This window comes from Macrosteles quadrilineatus, unplaced genomic scaffold (assembly GCF_028750875.1).
Source record: "Macrosteles quadrilineatus isolate MER2022 unplaced genomic scaffold, UCM_ALF_1.0 Scaffold_1__1_contigs__length_201487025, whole genome shotgun sequence".
Classification (NCBI taxonomy): domain Eukaryota; kingdom Metazoa; phylum Arthropoda; class Insecta; order Hemiptera; family Cicadellidae; genus Macrosteles; species Macrosteles quadrilineatus.
Genome location: NW_026542594.1, coordinates 200421202 through 200440698, shown reverse-complemented (window position 1 = coordinate 200440698; position 19497 = coordinate 200421202). Strand labels below are relative to the sequence as shown.

General features: G+C 34.3%; 1 protein-coding gene across 1 annotated transcript; it reads right to left on the bottom strand.

Moving 5' to 3' along the window:
• Nucleotides 1-446: 446 nt before the first annotated feature.
• Nucleotides 447-19259, bottom strand: LOC128994230 (uncharacterized). Its single transcript, XM_054418633.1, has 9 exons — nucleotides 19025-19259; nucleotides 15302-15374; nucleotides 15013-15148; nucleotides 11716-11841; nucleotides 10143-10198; nucleotides 5712-5790; nucleotides 3937-4065; nucleotides 3046-3254; nucleotides 447-1345 (listed from the first exon to the last, which is right to left on the bottom strand). The coding sequence occupies exons 1-8, from the start codon at nucleotides 19149-19151 to the stop codon at nucleotides 3048-3050; spliced, it is 933 nt and encodes a 310-aa protein (XP_054274608.1). The 5' UTR covers nucleotides 19152-19259; the 3' UTR covers nucleotides 447-1345; nucleotides 3046-3047.
• Between the last annotated feature and the right edge of the window lie 238 nt (nucleotides 19260-19497).

Below are 19497 nucleotides of genomic sequence, written 5' to 3'. Positions count from 1 at the left end.
TGACTCGTCCCAAAAACCGACAAAATGGAGCACAGGCTAGGCGAACTTTCCTGAGCAGACCGCGTGCTCGCCTATTGTTGCCGTATCCTGGTAAATTGCGTCCTTAAGATACATTGCGACAGGGATTAATTACCAACTTGACAATTTAAGGTGGAAATTATATCATGGGGTCCAAATTAAAAGTGGACTCGACGAAGTCGCTGCGCTGTTGTGATGAGACTAGCAATGCAAACATAGAGCATGGTACCGTCCACTGTTTCATGGCCTCTACAACGTATCAAATTAAAAAATTAACGACCCCACTCCCTATTGATGCTAGTGCAAATGTATAATTTTTAACTTACTGATACTCTAGGGCCCAATTTCATTTGTTGACCTATTCGGATTTTAAAGGTTATCTACAGAAATTCGCTAACAAGTTCAAGGATCAAAGGAATGATAATAGCTTAGTAAACATTCATTTAATAGACACAAATAAAAAACAAAACATACTTTAAAGCACAGCTTTTAAAAATACCTTATAGAAAACACCTAAAAGGTCTACAAGGCTTAATACCCTTCTTACGACCTTATTCTATAAAATCTATACAAATTTTATACTTTGTTAAGAGTATTATGTAAAAATTCAGTATAAAACTAATTATTATTAAGATCACTGGTTTTTAACCAACAAATAATTGACAACAATACAATACTTCCTATTTTAGGACAATTTCTTAAAAAGCTAATAAAATAAATATTTAAAATATAATATGAAAATACATTTTTAGAAATTCGTAACAAAATCTAAAATACTTTTGATCACTTGTAATATAATTTATTGAGATTTTGTAAGCATGTTGTAACAAGCAATGGAATGCATAATCGAGATCAGGAAACGCAAACATATAAATACTGCTTGTGCAAAAATTAAACTCCAAAATATTTAATTTATATCAATAACATATCTTAAGAGAATCAAAGATTTTAATATTTCATATCCGTAACTAGTAATGAAGTATGGATTAAGACAAATTTCCAAAACTGAAAGCTAAACGAGATCTTAACAGAAATGTTCAACTAATATAATTCAGTTGGTAAAAAAATGTTATTCTAAATCGTGTTTTAAAAGTTGTTTGTAAGAAATTTAATTTTGATTAAATTTTATTTTTATTTATTTTTTTTGATTTATTTATTTTTTTTTATTTAATTTTAAATTTGATTTTAATTTAAAATCATTGTTCTAACATTTGATTAACTAAACAATGCAAGAGCACACTTTTTTTTCATGCTTTTCCCTTACACACATAAATCTTAAAAATCTAATGGCTGGCACGTGAAGTGATATCAAAATGCTGAGAAAACCCTGAAACAATAAAATGTTTTAAGTATGGAGACAGAGTGAGAAGAATCAATTCTCAATGTTAAGAATGAGAAGGTAAACAAACACATTCATCTTAAGGCAGATGCGCCACTAGGCCGGCCGCACACTGATCAGACAAAACGTTTTGTCGGAAGACGTCTTGTCTGAAAACAAAAATGTCACATAGGTGTGCGATGGTCTCAGACAAAAGACAAAAACAGGAGGGAAAACTAAATTCAGTCAGCCGTAGACCAGTGTTGTGAAAAGCCAGAGATTGTGTGGTGTTAATAAAATGGATGAGAAAGTGGACGTAGCAATTATGTTGTGGAACTTTATACAACTTGTAGAACTAAACGAAGGAAGGTTGCATACATTTTCTGTATTATCTGCATAAATCTTAAATGAACAAGTACTAACTGTAAAGAAAATTATTACAAAATATGGAATAAGCTGAAATATTTGAAATTGAAATAACATTTGTTTATTTTCTGCATAAATTTAAAATAAACAACTACTAACTGTAAGACAAATGATCACAATATATAGATAAGTTGAAATATTTAAAATTAAAATATTGTTTTATTATTTTCTGCATGAATCAAAAATGAACTAACTGCAAGAAAAATTATTACAATATATAGATAAGTTGTACTGTATCCGCCCTCCGCGCATGCGCAGAACTATTTGTCTGATCGCGTTTTGGCTTCAGACGAAATATCGGAGGCGATCACAAAAACACCCAAAAACGTCTTCAGACAAAACAACGTGTCTGAAGCCTCTGTCGCATCAGTGTGCGATGCCTCCATTTAACTGCATGGTAGGCCACTCCCTTTCGACAAAACGTTTTGTCGCATCAGTGTACGGCCGGCCTTAGATGAGCACCAAATACTTGGCTAGTGGTGTAATTAGACTTCTTGTGTTAGTATTTGACAATTTCCGAGCAAAGGTGTCCGCACATTTGTCACCGTACTATCTGAGCAGTCTGTTAGTGCTTTGATGTGAGGAAAAATTCGACATGAAGCACGAAACAAAGATCCCTTACGTTTGCCAAATTACGAGTAGACAAAGAGCCATCCACACTTGGCGAGTAGTTGCTCGGTGAATGTTGTATGTGCGGTCCCGCCTCAAGAAAATGTACATACAAATCAAATTGAATATTCAATGATACTTTCTATCTGCTTGGCACTAGTGGTACACATTGTTTGGAAGCACATTAAGTACAGGGTGTTCCTCAAAGAGCTGATATTATTTCATTTACATACCAGACGTATCAAACACGCTACAAACTTGAAACACTGCAGTTATAATAAATACTTATAAAATACCCTGGTCTCATTTTAGTCTGAGTACTCAAAACAAATTGGTAGAGCAAAACAGGAAAAAAATTGTTAGATAGATTTTTGCATGGCGATTTATCCGCATCAGTTTAAATGAAGGGTTATAAATGAAATGTATGAATTACCACTATCTTTTAAGTAACATTGTAAAAGAAAATTATGCAATTGTTGCGTAAACTACTATAACAAAACCACACTTATTTATATGTCCTGCCAATTTGTCCTGATTGGTCGCAATCGCGTGGAACTTGGAGGTGTTCTTTTTCAGTTGCAGCTGTGGAGTTTAAAGTTTTAAGCATTTTGGATACGTCTGGTGTATTAATTAAAAATATATTTTTCTCGGACACCCTATAAATCCACACAAACCTCTAGAAGTCCTTGTACTTGGGACACAGCTCCTGGTCCTCTGGTGTGCTGACCACCTTGGCGGGGTCGACCAGCAGTTGGTCGTAGTAACCGTCCTTGTGCGTCTTCTCGTAGCCGTGCAGAGCGTGTTCCCTGATAAACTCCACAGCCAGCTTGGTGTCCGCGGTGGGCATCAGCATACGCCAGCCCCACGACAACAGGACAAACGGCTATCGGAAAATGAGCATTTAGTGAAATGTTTAAGTTTCTGGATTTGGTAAGTTCTTGAAAGATTGTTCAAACTAATGGTATGGATCTTACTAAAAAAAAACATACAAAACGTTTTGCCGAAACAAGATCTGGAAGTACTCAAAACTAAGTCCTCTCATACTCTGGTGTAATGTTGTTAAAATGAATTCCCAAAGAAATCAAATAAGATAATAAAAACATGATTGGACTAAAAGATATTCATAGCATTAAAAGTTTAGAGAATTCTCAACAAAGTGTTGGTAGAAAATCCTCTATAGAGAAGTTTATGGACCACTCTACAAAATGATTTTTTTATGAATGTATACAGCTGTATAGTTAAGTACGGTATTTGTATAGGCTAGTATTTATAACCTGACACTGTTTATTGTACAATTTGTACATAATATAAATAAAGATAATTTAAATAAGTTGAATGATCCTCTTGTAGAGTGTAAGTTGTATTTTCTTTCCTCGTTTCCCCACAATAATAGTTGATTGGTGCATACAAAGTTATAGTTTATGTTAAGTAACACTTAAAACAGCCTCAGTAACTAATTCTAATGCGAGTTAAAACCAAGCCTAATTATTAGTGAAGTTAACATAAACTCAAACAGTAATTAGGTCTGCATGAGTTATAATTGGTATACTGTAGTTGGTCGTTACCCTTTCTTTAGGCACGAGACGAGAAGCACTGATGACGTGACGGTACAGACAACTCTTGACTACTTTCTTCAACTTGTTGACGAGAGACGGAGCTGCACAGGGATGATAAAGGAAAATAATGCCTCCATGCTGTAAAAATAGAATAGGCTGTTAAAACTACGATGAGCTATACAGAAAAATAATCATCTGTGATGTCATAATAGAATAGGCTGTTTAAACCACGATAAGCTATACAGAAAAATAATGCATCTGTGATGTCATAATAGGAATAGGCTGTTAAAAATACAATCGGCTATGGAGAAAAATATTGCCTCTGTGGTGTTAAAAAAGAATAGAGGCTATTAAAACTACAAACAGCTATATTAAACTTTGATCTTTAAAGAACATGAATTCATTGACGAAACGGATACAGATTCAAAAGTTTGAAAACCTTTCAATATTTCTTTTTTACTACAAACAGCAAATACCTTCTTTACTAGGCCTAATAATAATGATTGAGAATAATATATGGTTAACATTTTTCCCAACATAAAAATATGTAAAAGATCTATCAGATTTAATGTACAGACGAGCTTAAACAAATTTGGTAAAACAAATCAGTATGGATTTTACTTTAGGCTGCTATTGTAAAAGGCTTTGAGTTAAATATAAGACTTAACTATTTATATATTAATTTGTTAACACATTCACTGCTAATGATATGTAATACTTTTATAAATGGCTAAAAACCATAAACATTAACATGATCATGTTAATTGAGTGACAATATATCTTTAATTAAATAAATTTTATACTATAAATTGTGGATTAAAATATATTATGTAATTATATACATCATGTATTATATATCTGCTAATATACTTATGACGCACAAGTGTGTCATTAGCAGTGAACATGTTAAGTCAGTAAAAAATTCACGTAAAAAGGGTTTGGATGAAAAAAAATTGCCACTACATAATTGCTTAAGTTACATATTTAGCAAATAAGCTTTTTAAGAAAATGCCTATGTAATCACTTTTTTTCTAAATAACTTTTAAAAAGATATAAGAATTCGGAAATTTACGATTAGTCAATTGTGCAAATCAAACTAAAAAAATATCAATAGAATAAATAGACAATCAACTGATCTATTGGTATTTTAACAGTTGTTCATAAGTCAAGCGAATTTAACAGCCATTGTTTCAAGTTCAAACAAGTTTTTCAAGACTTACGTCTTGCACGTCAATACTTTAAAAAGCTTACTTCAAACTTAGGATTTACTTCTGGTAGTCAAATTTACAATACGTTCACAAAAAACTAAACTTACATTCATAGCCGTAACTTGATTTTTGTATTTTCTTTTATAGGTAATGTTTTAAGCTTCTTAAAATATGCGTCAAAATAATCCCTGACTTTAAAAACAGTTTTCCTATGTTCCCAGATTTTCTACACATTTTCCTTACTCCTCCCTTACATTTTCCTTATGGTTCATGATTTTTCTGCATATTTCCCTGGTTGTTCTAGACATTGCCCTTGCTTTCCCAAGAATTTCCCTAATGCACTTTTCTGATTCCAAACATTTCCCTAATTGATATTCAGTCACACTCTTAAACTTACTTCAACTTAGGATGAGCTCATAAATAATATGTGAATGATAATAGTCAATAGATGAATGATAAAGTATGGAAAATATCTTGTTCTTGTAAAATAAAATTGTTTTAGCTTTTTTGGCACCAATATTCTACTCTTCCTATGATTTTTAGACATTTTCCCACATAAATTTCCCCGATTCTTACCTCCATGTTGTGAAGGTATCGCTGGGGAGGTAGGTACTTATATTCACCGTACTTGGCCCATGCTGGTCGATGAGGTCCGCTGAAACAGGGATACCAACAGTAAAAATCACAAAAATCTTACTTTTCTTCATATTTTAAAATCCATGTTAGTTTTGAAATTGTAGGTACAGAACGTGCCAATGAGGATGGAATTTTTGGGAAATGAGTCAAAGGCTCCCAACAACACTGAAAGTCAAACCACTAGACGCTGGTAACAAATTAATCCAAGGTCAATTAATTGCCGAGATGTTAAAAAGAGGATTAGTGGATAAAATCACCCAAACTTTGTTTTAAAAATATTCCTTTCACAACCTAATCACATTTTTATAGTGAAGGCGTGGCTTGGCTCGCATTGCAGTGCAAGAGTGCTCGTGTGAAAAAAGCTCAGTATCTATCGAAGACAATGTTTTCTTACGTAGGCTTTGCCGGCCGGTGTCATCAGAGTTCATGGTGGTGTTTTTTGGTGTCAACCGCGTCGTCACCAATAGACTGATGCCAGACGTTTCACTCTTACTGTGAAGTGGCATCTTCAGTGGCTAACTTCAGTAGCTAGAACTGATGATGCCACTATAGAAACTAGCCACTTTACAGTAAGTGAAACGTCTAAAAACAGTGTATTATGGTGAATATTCTGTAAGGGTTCATAAAATTTGTCAATATTTATAATAAAACTAAACCCTTACTAGCAGAATCGCCTCGCCAATTCGCCGAAGTTCCAAAATGTAAACAAAACAAATTAGCAGATGACACAAGTTCAGCAACAGCTGATCTTGTGGTTCACCGCCGTACCACCGGGCCGCGCATCAGTCGCCCGCGCCTGCGCAGGAACCCCAGCCACAGCGCTGGATGTGCGCGGCGCTCGGAGAGACAGTGAGTCGGGGTCGGCGAGAGTCGACAGTCAGCAGGAAGCAGGAGCAGTGGCCTGAGCAATTAGGCCGAAGAAGGACGCCCGACCCTACACTCTCGCTCACGCCAAGTAAGTGGACGACATTCGCCGTTGTTAATATCCTAGGGCGCCTAGGATAACTCGACCTCACTCGCAATCGCTTTTATTACGCCAACCGTTTATTCACTGTTAATCAATTACACTATTTAAGTCAAACGTCCGCGGGAAGTTTCGTCTTAAATTTAATTGAATTATTAACAGAGATCGATTTATTTAAACCGGTGAATATCTTTATCGTTTTACTATAACATAGAGTGTTATCTGTTTTGTTAAAATAACTCTGTAAATATATAACGATCAGCTTTGATTTGTGGAATATCTTAATTTCGTTCGATACATAATTTATAGACCGTGAGTTCAAAGAAGTAACGGTCAGAACGAGATCCGCCCGGTTATAATTCCTTTCTGTTTTAATTGTGTTGTTTTATTTGTATTGTTTAAATCTATTCAAGTTCGATCGGTTTCGGTCACGCAAGGTGGCTTTTTCATATTCGTGTGTTTTTGTTTGTTTTGTTTATCGCGTAGGTCCGTGAGAACACGGTGTTACCTAAATATAATGTGTGGTGTTTAGTTTGTAGTCAATGTTGTTCGTAATTACTGTAGCAGCACTTCAGCTGTGAGATATTTTATCTATGGGAATAAGAGTTAATTAATAGTGGATTTATTAGAGTGATTTTAATACTTTGTTGGCTTCTTTACTAACTAACACGCTTTAATTTGCTTGTACAGATTTCAGAACTATACTAACCATTGTAGCTATTCATTATCTTTTATACTAGAACCAGTGCACAGTAGTTATGTTCTATGTCGTTGTTTAGCCGCTATTAAGTGTTAATGTTCTATGTAGTTGCTTTACTATATTTACCACTTCATTATTAATTATTCATTTAGCCTTCCACTAATTATTGATGTGTTGAACAATATGCATTTAAATATTCTAACTCATGATACGACTCCGCTACTAACACACTAACCTTAGAAATTGCTTCAAATCTTAGCATAACGCTTAACCTTGCTTAACCTTTGACTATCAATGCTTAACTAAGGCTTTGGGAAAACTGATTGGTTTTGGGAATTTGAATTCGCCGTGACGTTAGACAGTTAAGCCCCAACTTCTCTTTCCATTCTTTACCATTTCCTTGATTTCTGGACTGTTGCTAATTGAGTGATCTGTGTATCGTATGTGTTGTGTGTGTGCAGCTGACTGCTTTGGTTAGCTGTAGTTTGCTAAGTAGCTTTTCTTCTTTCTCTATTACTTCGGGCACACCGGAAATAAGTTAGATTTAATTAGCACTTAAGCTCTTAGCTATAAGTCTCCTACTCTGTCACTTTATGACTATGAATGTTTGTTGCTTGCCACAAACTTTTCTTTCTTCTTTCTCTATTACTTCGGGCACACCGGAAATAAGTTAGTTATAAGTTAGATTTAACCTATTCCGGAAAACCCGGAAATAAGTTATTTATAAGTTAGCTTTAATTACTTCGGGCACACCGGAAATAAGTTATTTATAAGTTAGACCTAAGCTATCCCGGAAAATCTGGGAATAAGTTAGTTTTTAGTTAGGCTTAATCTATTTGAAATAAGTCTTTGTGTGCTCAACCTGTCTGTGTGTGTGTGTGTGTGTGTGTGTGTCTCGTATGTTACTCTTTCTATAACGACCCTTCTCCGCCCTACTCTGTATGTTCGTTTGCACCTTTCCATATTCCTACTCTCTCACGGGGCTTTGAACTAGTCCACTCGCCCGAAACGCATTGTATTATTTTAAATAATAAAGACGCATCTAAACTAATTCTGCTCGGTCCGTGGCGCATGGATGTAGGGTATTAAATAAAATAAATAATTAACACTCCACCGAGGAGGTTGTGAACAGAGTCGCGCACGAAGCTATAACTTCGAAACAAAATCTCGCCCTCCCTCTTTTATTCACTCGTTTCCTGGCAATGATGAGGCAGGAATAAAGCCAAGAGGCAAAATATTCCCGCCTGAGCCAGGAAAAAGACTTTAGGAGACAAAAGCGGGAAACTCGACCAAAATTGACCCCCGGAATAACCCAGCTCGGCTAGGCTATCAGGGACGCGTAACGCCCCGACCCGATAAATTAACGAAACACACCCGGAAGCGGGTTACAATTCTATCCAAGGTTTAGATATATTTCCTAAGGGTAAAACAAACAAATTGAATTTGGGTTGCGGTAAAAATAAAATGTTAATAGGAAAGATTGGTATTTTCCAATGTCTAACCTTTACTAATTTTGGTTAACCCTCCGAGTGTCACGCGTCATAAAAATGACGCACAACACACTTTGTGTAGGGTCACGCGTCACTTTTATGACGCACAAACATCGTTTACGGCGAAGGCTCTATGACTGACTGAATCGGATTGAACTGGATCGAGTTAGGTATCGTTCTTTCCGTAATATTCTAAGCTTTCTCCAGAGGTCTGTCTCTAAGCGCTATTCATTTTAGTTCCGAAAATATTGTAGCAGACAGCTGACGTGCGTGTATTTGTAAACAGCTAGGTTCCCCCGGACCGATGACTGATGTGTTTTATTACGTTTATCATTGTTTTAGTGTTAAAAATCAAAAGTAGTGATATACGTGGTGCATTATAAGAAGATTTAAGTGGTTTTGAAGTGCTGGTTGATGATCCTGAAGAAGTAGGTAGTGATATTGATGTAAATTATCAGCCAGATTCCTAGCTATGGTTAGGCTATGCATTCTTAGCTAAACGCTATGTACTGAAATCCGTTTTTCGCTCATAACTTATTTATTTGATAACTTACCTCGCTATATGATTATATATTTGTAATCCTCATTAAATTTAGAACAAAGTGGCTATTTTCAAATATTTATAGGCCTATAATTTATACAATTTCATTGAGCGCGAACTTATTTTTTTTTTGAAAATTTTCGAAATTATATTTTTTTTTACCTAAAAATTTTTTTTTTTGAAAAAATGTTCCTTATGTTTTATATATAATATTGAAGCCCATGATTTTCCAAACAAAATGGTATATAGAACATTAGAATTGACATTGTTTTAAGCTTCTCAGATCCGTTTTAATAAAACCTTGCAAAGGGGCCAAAAATAGGTGGACATTAAGGCCTAAACTATGGACACTCGGAGGGTTAAATAATGTTAGGAGAGTTCCATATCACATTAATCATATGGATTTACGATTGATAAGCACCCGTATATTTTTATATTGAGCTATGTTAACCTTACTTAACCTGACTAAACACATAATGATACAAAAAAATACTTGGGACAATATTTTGAATTGTAGAAAATTGTTTAGTTAAAAATTGGGACAAGATTTACATTTAAGATATAATCAGCCTAAAACGTGATTTTTTTTCTATAATTCCGGGTAAAAATTAAATTTGAATTAGGTGTTTTTAAAAAACAATTATTGGCATTATAAAAAAAAAACTACAGTACTTACAATGTGAGCAGAGGATGTTCATACGGAATTTCAGACTTCATACAAACATGCCTGGCCTGAAACAGAAAAGAATTTAGAGCTAAAATGGCTCAATTTAGTTTTAGGACCGAGAAATCAGCTGGTAGAAGTCATCAGCTGATTATTCAATTATCAGTCTGTCTTTCATGATGTAGTAGACAAACAAATTTGTGAAAAGTCAATAAACAACAAATTGTGTTGAGAGTAGGATCAATATTAGCCTTCTGATTAACAATATGTTGTAAGTTTCGAAAACAGTAGTCACATGAAATGTAAGCTTAAGCTAAATTTAAAGTCAGCAGAAACTTTTTTTGAAGCCGATAGCTTAAAATGTTAACTTATATAGTAACCTTAAAGGAATTGAGACTAAAATTATTTGAATATTTTTTTTTAATGCGGTCGATGTTTAAAATAGCAAAACAGAAGTGATTTTGAAAACGAAACTTTAATGATCAAATTATAATATACGGTAGCTTTTGCGATGTCAATTGAAAATATAGTTCATCACATGTAAAGTGGTGTTTTGTTTCACCAATTTCTCTGCCTTGACCTTCAATTTTAATCTTCTATAAAGATTTTCTTTTGGTCCAAATTATGAAATATATTACAACACTAATAAATAAGCAATACAAAAATAATACTAGTAAATAAGAACATATAAAAACTGTGAATAATCTAACACACAGTGCAAAGAATCACTCCTTTGACAGTTACTCCATGCATTGCATAATTGAATATTACATCAAGTGACTTAGCAAAATCCTTAAATGGTTTCAAGAAGTTCTTTTGTCCATGATTTCGTAGGCAGGTATTGGCAAACACTAATAATTTACAAGTCATATGCAACAATGACTTTTAGTTTTGTTGAATCATTCAGCTAAAAGAGCCGAGGCCGCAACTTTCACTAAGATAAAGATATTCACTTAACATATTAGGTTATCAAGTTGAACTTAGTGGCTGGCCAGGATTGGCTGGGTCCAACGGACCTCCGAAGAGAATATGCTGTCCAGTCAATGGTGTTTGGTCAATATCTGTATATTTCATAATTGATTTTTTTTAAGAGGTTGGCCTCTTTTACCTTGCAATTGTCAGTAAACATGGGCCACAAAAGCCTGTGCATGGTACGTACGTATCCAGCAAATCAAGGGGTGAGCCAGTACAGTACAAGGGTGAACTTTACTGATTAAATGTAGTGGCAGGTACCAAGAATTATATGATCAAAATATGTTCTATATCCATGCAAAATACAAACTGTGAGAATAATTCAATAGAAACCAAAACATCATATCCTAGGGACAGCATATTTCTTCCTTCTTCCTGTGACAAGAACAAAGACTCTACAACTGAAGAAGTTGAGCTAGTTCCAAAAATTCGATGTTTCACGTGTTTATATATGTTTCACTTATTTCATAGGTAAAACTTGACCGGAACAAAAAGAATCGGATAAGTGTAGCCACCCCTCACAAATTCGGAGCGGAACGGACCGAATCGGACAAAGTGCCCTAACTTAACTGTTCTCTAAAGTTGATTTCAAGATTTATTCTCATCTACTCACAATATACATAGGAGGAATATGTTCCTGCTCCAGTGTAGCCTTCAAGGAAGTATCAGGTTCCAGATAGTCTCCTTCGGCACAAATGTAGTCTATATCATTGTTGTTCCAGTCCACTGTTAGGTTGGACTGAAAATAAAATAATTCATGATAAAAATAATAAGCAAAATACCCCTGCCGCAGCAAACCTGCCGACTAAGCGAATATCCATTTGTCTGAATTGATTTTCAGTTAAATATATTTTAATAACATTAGGTTTAACGAGTACCTAGGTTTGCTGCTACAAGGAAACTAATAAAGTGTGTTTTTGAGTAAAATATTGATAGCTTAGTAAAAAATAAATAAATTTGCCAAGTTTGATCAAAATATATCCATAAACAAGCAAACTACAACATTTGACAATATTCTCCATAAGAATAACATGGGAATTTTAAATTTACAATTTTTTTTAATTTTCTTCATTACTAATAATTGAAAAAATACTTTTATATACTTAATTATTTTTTTTAAGCTCTTGAAAAAGGTCTAAAGAGAAATCGGGAAATTTTGTTTTTTGAGGGTCAAAAGTGAGAAAAACCAATTTTTACCCCATAAAAACCCCCGTAAAGCCCCGTTCCCATGGTCCGATCGTGATGGTTCGCGGAACTCATTCAAGTTTATCCCGCTTTACACCTTTCTTTAAACCAAATTTCATCAAAATCGGACAAAAATTACTCAAGTTATCGCGTTCACGGACGTATATATATATATAAGTCTATATATATATCTAATATATAAAATTCTCGTGTCACAGTGTTTGTCTGCAAACTCCTCCGGAACGACTTCACCGATCGTTATGAAATTTGGTGTGTAAATTCTGTAGGTATGCGAATAGGAAGTAAACTATTTCCCGTTTCGAAATTCTTAAAAGGGCTCCGCCCCAGTGGCTCTGGAGTTTCCCATGTTAACCTTATGAGAAATGGAATTAATGAATCTTAACAGCTGTTTCAATTAAATAGCATTAAAGTTACAAGGATTACCAACAGGGTGCAGCACTATTATTTCTTTTACATTTATGACAACAGCTAATTTGCAACCAAAAGGTGAGTGAGCGTAGCGAACGAACTTCAACCTGGAGGCGAGTGAGCGTAGCGAACGAACTTCAACCTGGAGGCGAGTGAGCGTAGCGAACGAGCTAACCTGTAGGCAAGTGAGCGCAGCGAACGAGCTCCAACCTAAAGGTGAGTGAGCGTAGCGAACGAGCTCCAACCCAAAGGTGAGTGAGCGTAGCGAACGAGCTCCAACCCAAAGGTGAGTGAGCGTAGCGAACGAACTTCAACCAGGACGTGATTGAGCGATGCGAACGAGATCATCTTGAAAATTAAACGTAACGGTACTTTCTTTCCATCTCTTAGGGGAAACCTATAACTTAGGCGATACGAAGTTCGCTGGGTCAGCTAGTACATATATAAAAATTTGAACGAATTGTGTTTTTGGCCTCTGGGGACATCAAAATGAAAAAGTAAATCGGTCCCGGGTCTAGGTCTTACCGTGCCACCTACGGTAATAGCTACTTCCCTATAGGGAAATTCGCTAATAGTCTTCTATTGTTATGGCTTTTGACTATTGACTATTTCAGACATAACACTAATGTTAAGAACAAGGGAGATGTTGTAGTGTTGTGTGAGATGTTAAGTTGTTTAAAACTTGAATCATCTCTACAGCTGGATAAAGGTAGTATATAAATACAGTAGGTGTTCTTCCTTATTTGTTCTTTATTTCAAAGGTAACGAATAAATCGAAATTCATACCATCCTTGATTTTGAAATGGGAAAAATGTTAGAATTATTTTGTGTTTTAATCAATAGATTATCTTTCATCATGTTTCCTTTGGAAATAATTACCTGTTTTGTAACAATTTCTTCACATAATCAATTTACTAAGTAGTAAGTATCCTTCAGATATTCATAAAATATCAGACAACTATTCAGTCAACATGATCGGTCAGAAAGTATAATATGAAGATTAATGAGGAATAAATCTTGTTACACTGTTTATTACTACTTGAATCCTTGAAGATTTGACCTTCAGGACAAGTAATAAACCTAGCGAGTTTACTCTTTGTTGTTTGACCTTCAGAGCCTTTTCTCATACTATTTCTCATGCCAATCGCGACCTTGGCAAGTTGCAGCAGAATTCCTTTGTCACTTGTTTCTAGATCAGAGTACGCACTAGGAAGTCAATTATATAACTTTACTGCATTTTCAAAAGCTAATGAAGTGTAAAACAATTATTGGAGTTTGTCTGTAGAAACTATAATTTTAATGTGGACATCAGGGATAATATTTAATTTCCATTTTCCATATTCAGGAAGTAAATGGTTTTTGTGTTTAGAAAACGATAGAAATTATTTATAGGTTAGCTAGAATAATGTTTGTTTTCTATTATAAATGCACACATTGTGATTTTAAACTTTGCATTTTACTGCTTTTTTAGTATTCATTTTTTTAGATAATGGTCCGAATGTATTGTGTACTATTATTTTTTTACAAATATAAAATAGTTTGTCCTATGTAGGGTAATCCAAATTGGTAGATCTACACGAATTTGGATCACATGACCAGACCATAATGGATGGATTTGTTATTTTTTTACCCTAGACACAATCTTAAGCTAGAGAAAAAGTCACCCACTTGTGAATTTTTATATTTTTAATAGGCTCTTTTTGAAACTCAGAACTAAAATCAATTGCAATTTTTTTTTAACCAAACGTGAATTTTCTTATTTCAATAACATATTACAGTATAGGCCAAAGTGTTTTTTTTTTAATTTTTATAATGAACAAGTGTTTTAACATTAATATTCTAAATATGATTTACTTAAAGTCTAATGATATTACTTTTTCATTTATTTACATTGATGTATATAGATTTTAATAAATTTCCTCACTCGACCTATCAGGTTAATCAACTCTGTGATATTTAAGGGCAAGGTCAATAGAATACCGGAACAGAAAAACTGGTTCCACAGCTTAGAAGGATTAAAAATCACATCAGTTCATTTCCATTACGATTTTATGAAGCTATGTAGCATTGAGATTTGGAGATGGTGTGTGCATTTCGACTTCCCTAGAAATAAAAAATACCATAGCAATCCAAATAAAAATATATAACTTCCAAAGAAGAATCATTATTTATTTATTTTCTGTTATTTGGGATTGTATGAATATATAACACTTCAGCTCTTGGAAAAGATTTAAATTTAATAAATTAAGAAAGATCTGAACTAGCAAATAAATGTCTTGTATGCAATTCAACTTACCTTCCCATCGTCACAAGTACTGTTAATCATTTTCCACATGTTATTGCCGTCCATTCCGCCGCCGGAACCCCCAGTTTTGGGTGCTTCTGTAGGCTTTTCAGGGAACCATTTACCAGTCCATGATTCAACTGGCTCTCTGTGTGAATCAAAGAAGCAATTAAAATTTAACATCTGCACAGTTAATAAGTTAACTATAATTCAATGGTGGTGATAAAAAGCATAAAACAAAACTACATTATATCATAACTCTAAAAATAATTCTAAAAAGTCCCACTAGAAAAATACTTACGGCTTGATATCAACATCCCTTCGAGTTTTTTGCTCTAGATCTTTTTTGATTTCGTCAAGATCAGCGCTGACCCCTGAAAAAATTAAAACAAATTATTGCTCGGAGAATCTAAGATTTTTTTAGTGGAATAAGTTATGAAGATGTGGATGAAGACTTTAAGTATCAAGTTAGTAAGTATCTCTGACAAATTAACGAGTTTGAATTATTTGTTTATTACCAATGTTTATACTGAAACTATTTTATATATTTATTTTTTTACTAAATATATCAAAACTAGTCAATGAAATGTCAATATTTAAATTTAAAATACTAGTACTTTTTAGTGTCAATCTAGTCCCTGAAATGTGAGTTGTCACAACGATTGGCTTTGCAGGAAGCAAACATAAAACGCAAGATAAATTTGAAGGTGATTGAAGAGAATATAGGCTATCAACTTGGAACCAATCAAGGAAGAGGAAGGGCAATAACCTGTCCGTCGATGTCCTTGAGTGATGTAACCTCGGAGTAAACAACATATAAAACATAGTTTTTACTCGCTTAGCCAACATTAGTAAACCACAATCTAACTAAAAATGTAGTTTTTGACGTTCTACAATTTCAAATTAAATGTTGCACCATATTACACTTTGTAATAATACATTAAAACAATAGGTCTAGAAAAATTACCCATACACTAACCTCCACTACTGTATATTAACTTCCCCAGCCGGTTTATTTTTCAAAATTATTTTCTGTTGTCTTTCTGTAGAGAAAGGTTCAAAATACACCATAAAAAGGAAATTTCTTTCCTGTAACAGTGGTACCACCCATTTCTCAGTACTGTAGAAAGGATATATTCTTGGCTGTGATTTTTTAAATGCATACCATGTTTAGCATTTTTATGAGGTGTATGTTACATGGTGCAGATATTACTTTGCTCAAAAATGTTTGTTCACTTGTGTGCCAAATTACATTGATCCCTTTGTGATGTGAAGTTCATTTATGTATAATAAAATAAAAGCTTGAAATCTTAGCTTAGCAAATTATTCTAAATTGTTATTACGCATTTTTCCATTCTCACCTACAATACGGTGTTCTCTTATGGGGTAAACTCTGTAGGAGCAAAAACCGTTTTCAAATGGCAAAGGAAAGCAGTTAGGCGCATTAGAGGAACAATGCCCAGGGAAGATTGTAAAGCAGATTTTAAGGCCTTAAATATCCTAACCCTTCCATATTTAAGCATTTTAAATTGCTTAGGTTATTATATGTAAAAGAGAATATAGACCAGTATAGCATCCGATCTGACATACATGCACATTACACAAGAAATAGCCATCATCTCAACTTACCACTTACAAGACTTACACTTACACACAATAGCTACAAATGCAATTTTTTAATAAATTGCCTCCTTCTGCAGTAACGATTCCAATAAAAAAGTTCAAAACAATCCTTGATTCATGGTTAAAATTAAAATGTTTTTACTCTGTAGATAAGTTCTTGTCCTTGGGGGTTTTAGATATAAGTTTTTAAATAATTTATGATCAAGGTTCCTGTTATTTATTCTATGACTATGTTCAATGCTTTAAGAAACCATTTGACAATGTCAATGCATTTGTAGAGCTGAAAGACAATAAAGAGATTTGATTTGATTAGCTTTCAATTTTAAAGCAGGAACCTTCCCTGACCTATTAAAGACCACCGTTGAAAAACCACTGTATAAAAAGGGATACCAACCACTTGCGATAACTCCTGACCTATCACTCTAGTTTCAACCAGTTCAAAACTATTTTAAAAAGTAGTAATAACAAGATTAATACAATATTTAGAAAGAAATAATATTATGTTTAAGAACCAATTTGAATTCTTAAAAGGGAAATCAACCACTCATGCAATGTTTTTACACTTATAACAAAAGTAGTATGGGATCTTCACTCAGGAGAAAATGCTTTAGGGCTTTTCTTTGACCTGGGCAAGGCAAGATACTGTAAATAATGATATGCTCATCAATAAACTAGAATCTATTGGAGTGAGGGGGCTGGCACAGGGAGTGGTTCTCCTCATACCTTCGAACGAGGGAACAATTCGTTGAGGTCAGAGGCATAACTTAGGCAGTTCTGGATGTGCTCGGCCCTTTGTCTCCTCTCGGGACATCGTCACTTGTGGGGTTCCCCAGGGATCTGTCCTCGGACCTGTACTGTTTCTGATTTTTATCAATGAACTGCCTTCAAGTGTTGAGGCTGGGGAGATCTGTCTTTTTGCGGATGACACGTCTTTAGCCCTGTCTGGCTCAACTTCCGAGGAATTGGAATGAAAATCGTTTATTGAAGCAAATAACATAAAGCAGTGGTTTGACACCAATTTATTAAATCTCAACTTGAACAAAACTTAATTGTTCCATTTTTCAATCCAAGGCAATCCACACACAACTATCCTTTTAGACAACGTGGAAATTGAGTCGACAGAAGGTGTTCCTTGGTTTAATATTAGACAAACACCTTAGTTTTTATGACCATGCCGACAGTGTGTGTATGAGTGATATTTCCGGCATCTTTCTTTTAAGATAATTGTCAAATTTTTTTGATCAGAACGTCCTTATGACAGCCTATTATGGGGTAATTTTCCCTCATTTAGTATACACAATGCCGACATAGGGATGTGAGAATAGAAGGACCAGATTTCTATTTCAACTTCAAAAGAGAGCAATTTGAACCATCTTTAAAGTGAGCTCGTGAACTCCATGCAAAGATTTTTTCAGTCTTCAAATATTTTAACTTTTTCATGCATATCTACATCCTTGAAACACTCTTTTCTGAAAAATAACATTTCCATTTTTTCAAGTTCCAGATCTTCTTTGCGAAACAGTCTTAATCTGCATACCAAAGCATTCAAGCACCTTTTTCAAAAAACATTTTTGTTGTAACGGTAGCCTATAGGTAGTGTTTTTCAATGCATTGCCAACCCATCTCGAAATTGATTCAAAACCTGTTATTTTTTTAAATCACTTCAAAAATTACTGGTGTCCAAGTGTTACTACCGTGCCGTGATTTTATTGCTGATGGGTAGTCATGGCCATATGGTATGCTTGGTTCATGAATTGATTAAATATTGTTTAGTTTAATAGTTATTTTATAGTTTATAAGACAATCTGTATTTTTATGTACCTATATTGACTTATGCATTAATGTAAATCTGGCCAAATAAATGACTTAAGTTATGACTTCGGCCGATGACTAAATTTGTAGGTAGGCTTATACAATGTAAAACCATCTTTAAAATTACAATTATAAATACAAATTACGGCTATACAATTGTTTGGTAACCGTTTATTTGGAGATCTAAAATCCTTACAAAACATGACTACTTATTCTTACTTAGTCGCTGCCACTACAGACAGCAACTAAGTTACAGCGACTATTATAGTCCCACTGTAATAGGCAGTTCTACCCCTTGAAGGGTTAACCTCTAAGAGTTATACCTAGGCTGAAAAAATATACATGATCTTCAGATTTTAGAGCCCAAGATAACTAAGTTGAAAGTCGAGCTGCATGAAGAATTCAACCACAAATTATATTTGCTAGAAAATGCGAAATAACTTATGTATTGATTTTGTGAACAAGAATTAAGTTACTTCAGCAGACATTTATTTGGCGAATAGGCTATTATTATTGACAAGGGAAACTAGGTTATGGACAACTTCTTTAACTTAGGACTAATATTCTATAATAGAACAAAATCACTCACCCTTCATTTTTTCATCGAGTGCTGCACTCAGATCAGGAAAAGCATAGGTTGTAGATAGAACTACAACAGATAATATAAACAAAGACCGCATATTGAAGACACAGATTACCATCGCGACTACAATCATAAACTCAGTATGAACTGATCTGCATCTGAATGCTTAGAGACACCGGTTCTCTTTATATACCCCTCCTACTCCCGTGCCATCAGTTGATCCGTTGACTATTCAATTAAAGAATACAAAGGACCAAGACTCGTTGGACTGGTTTTGCAGGTTATTGATATTGATATCCATCGTTGTGCCAAAGTCTATGCTATGGACTAAGGAGTGTTTTTCATAGTTGTTTTTGTTCGCGAGGGCGATTGACATGACAGCGTGACAGGTGGCGAGAATAGTTTTTGTTTATATCAGCTGTAATTTGACATTTTTACAGACTATTCTATTGTGTTAACAAAAACTAACAACAGACCTA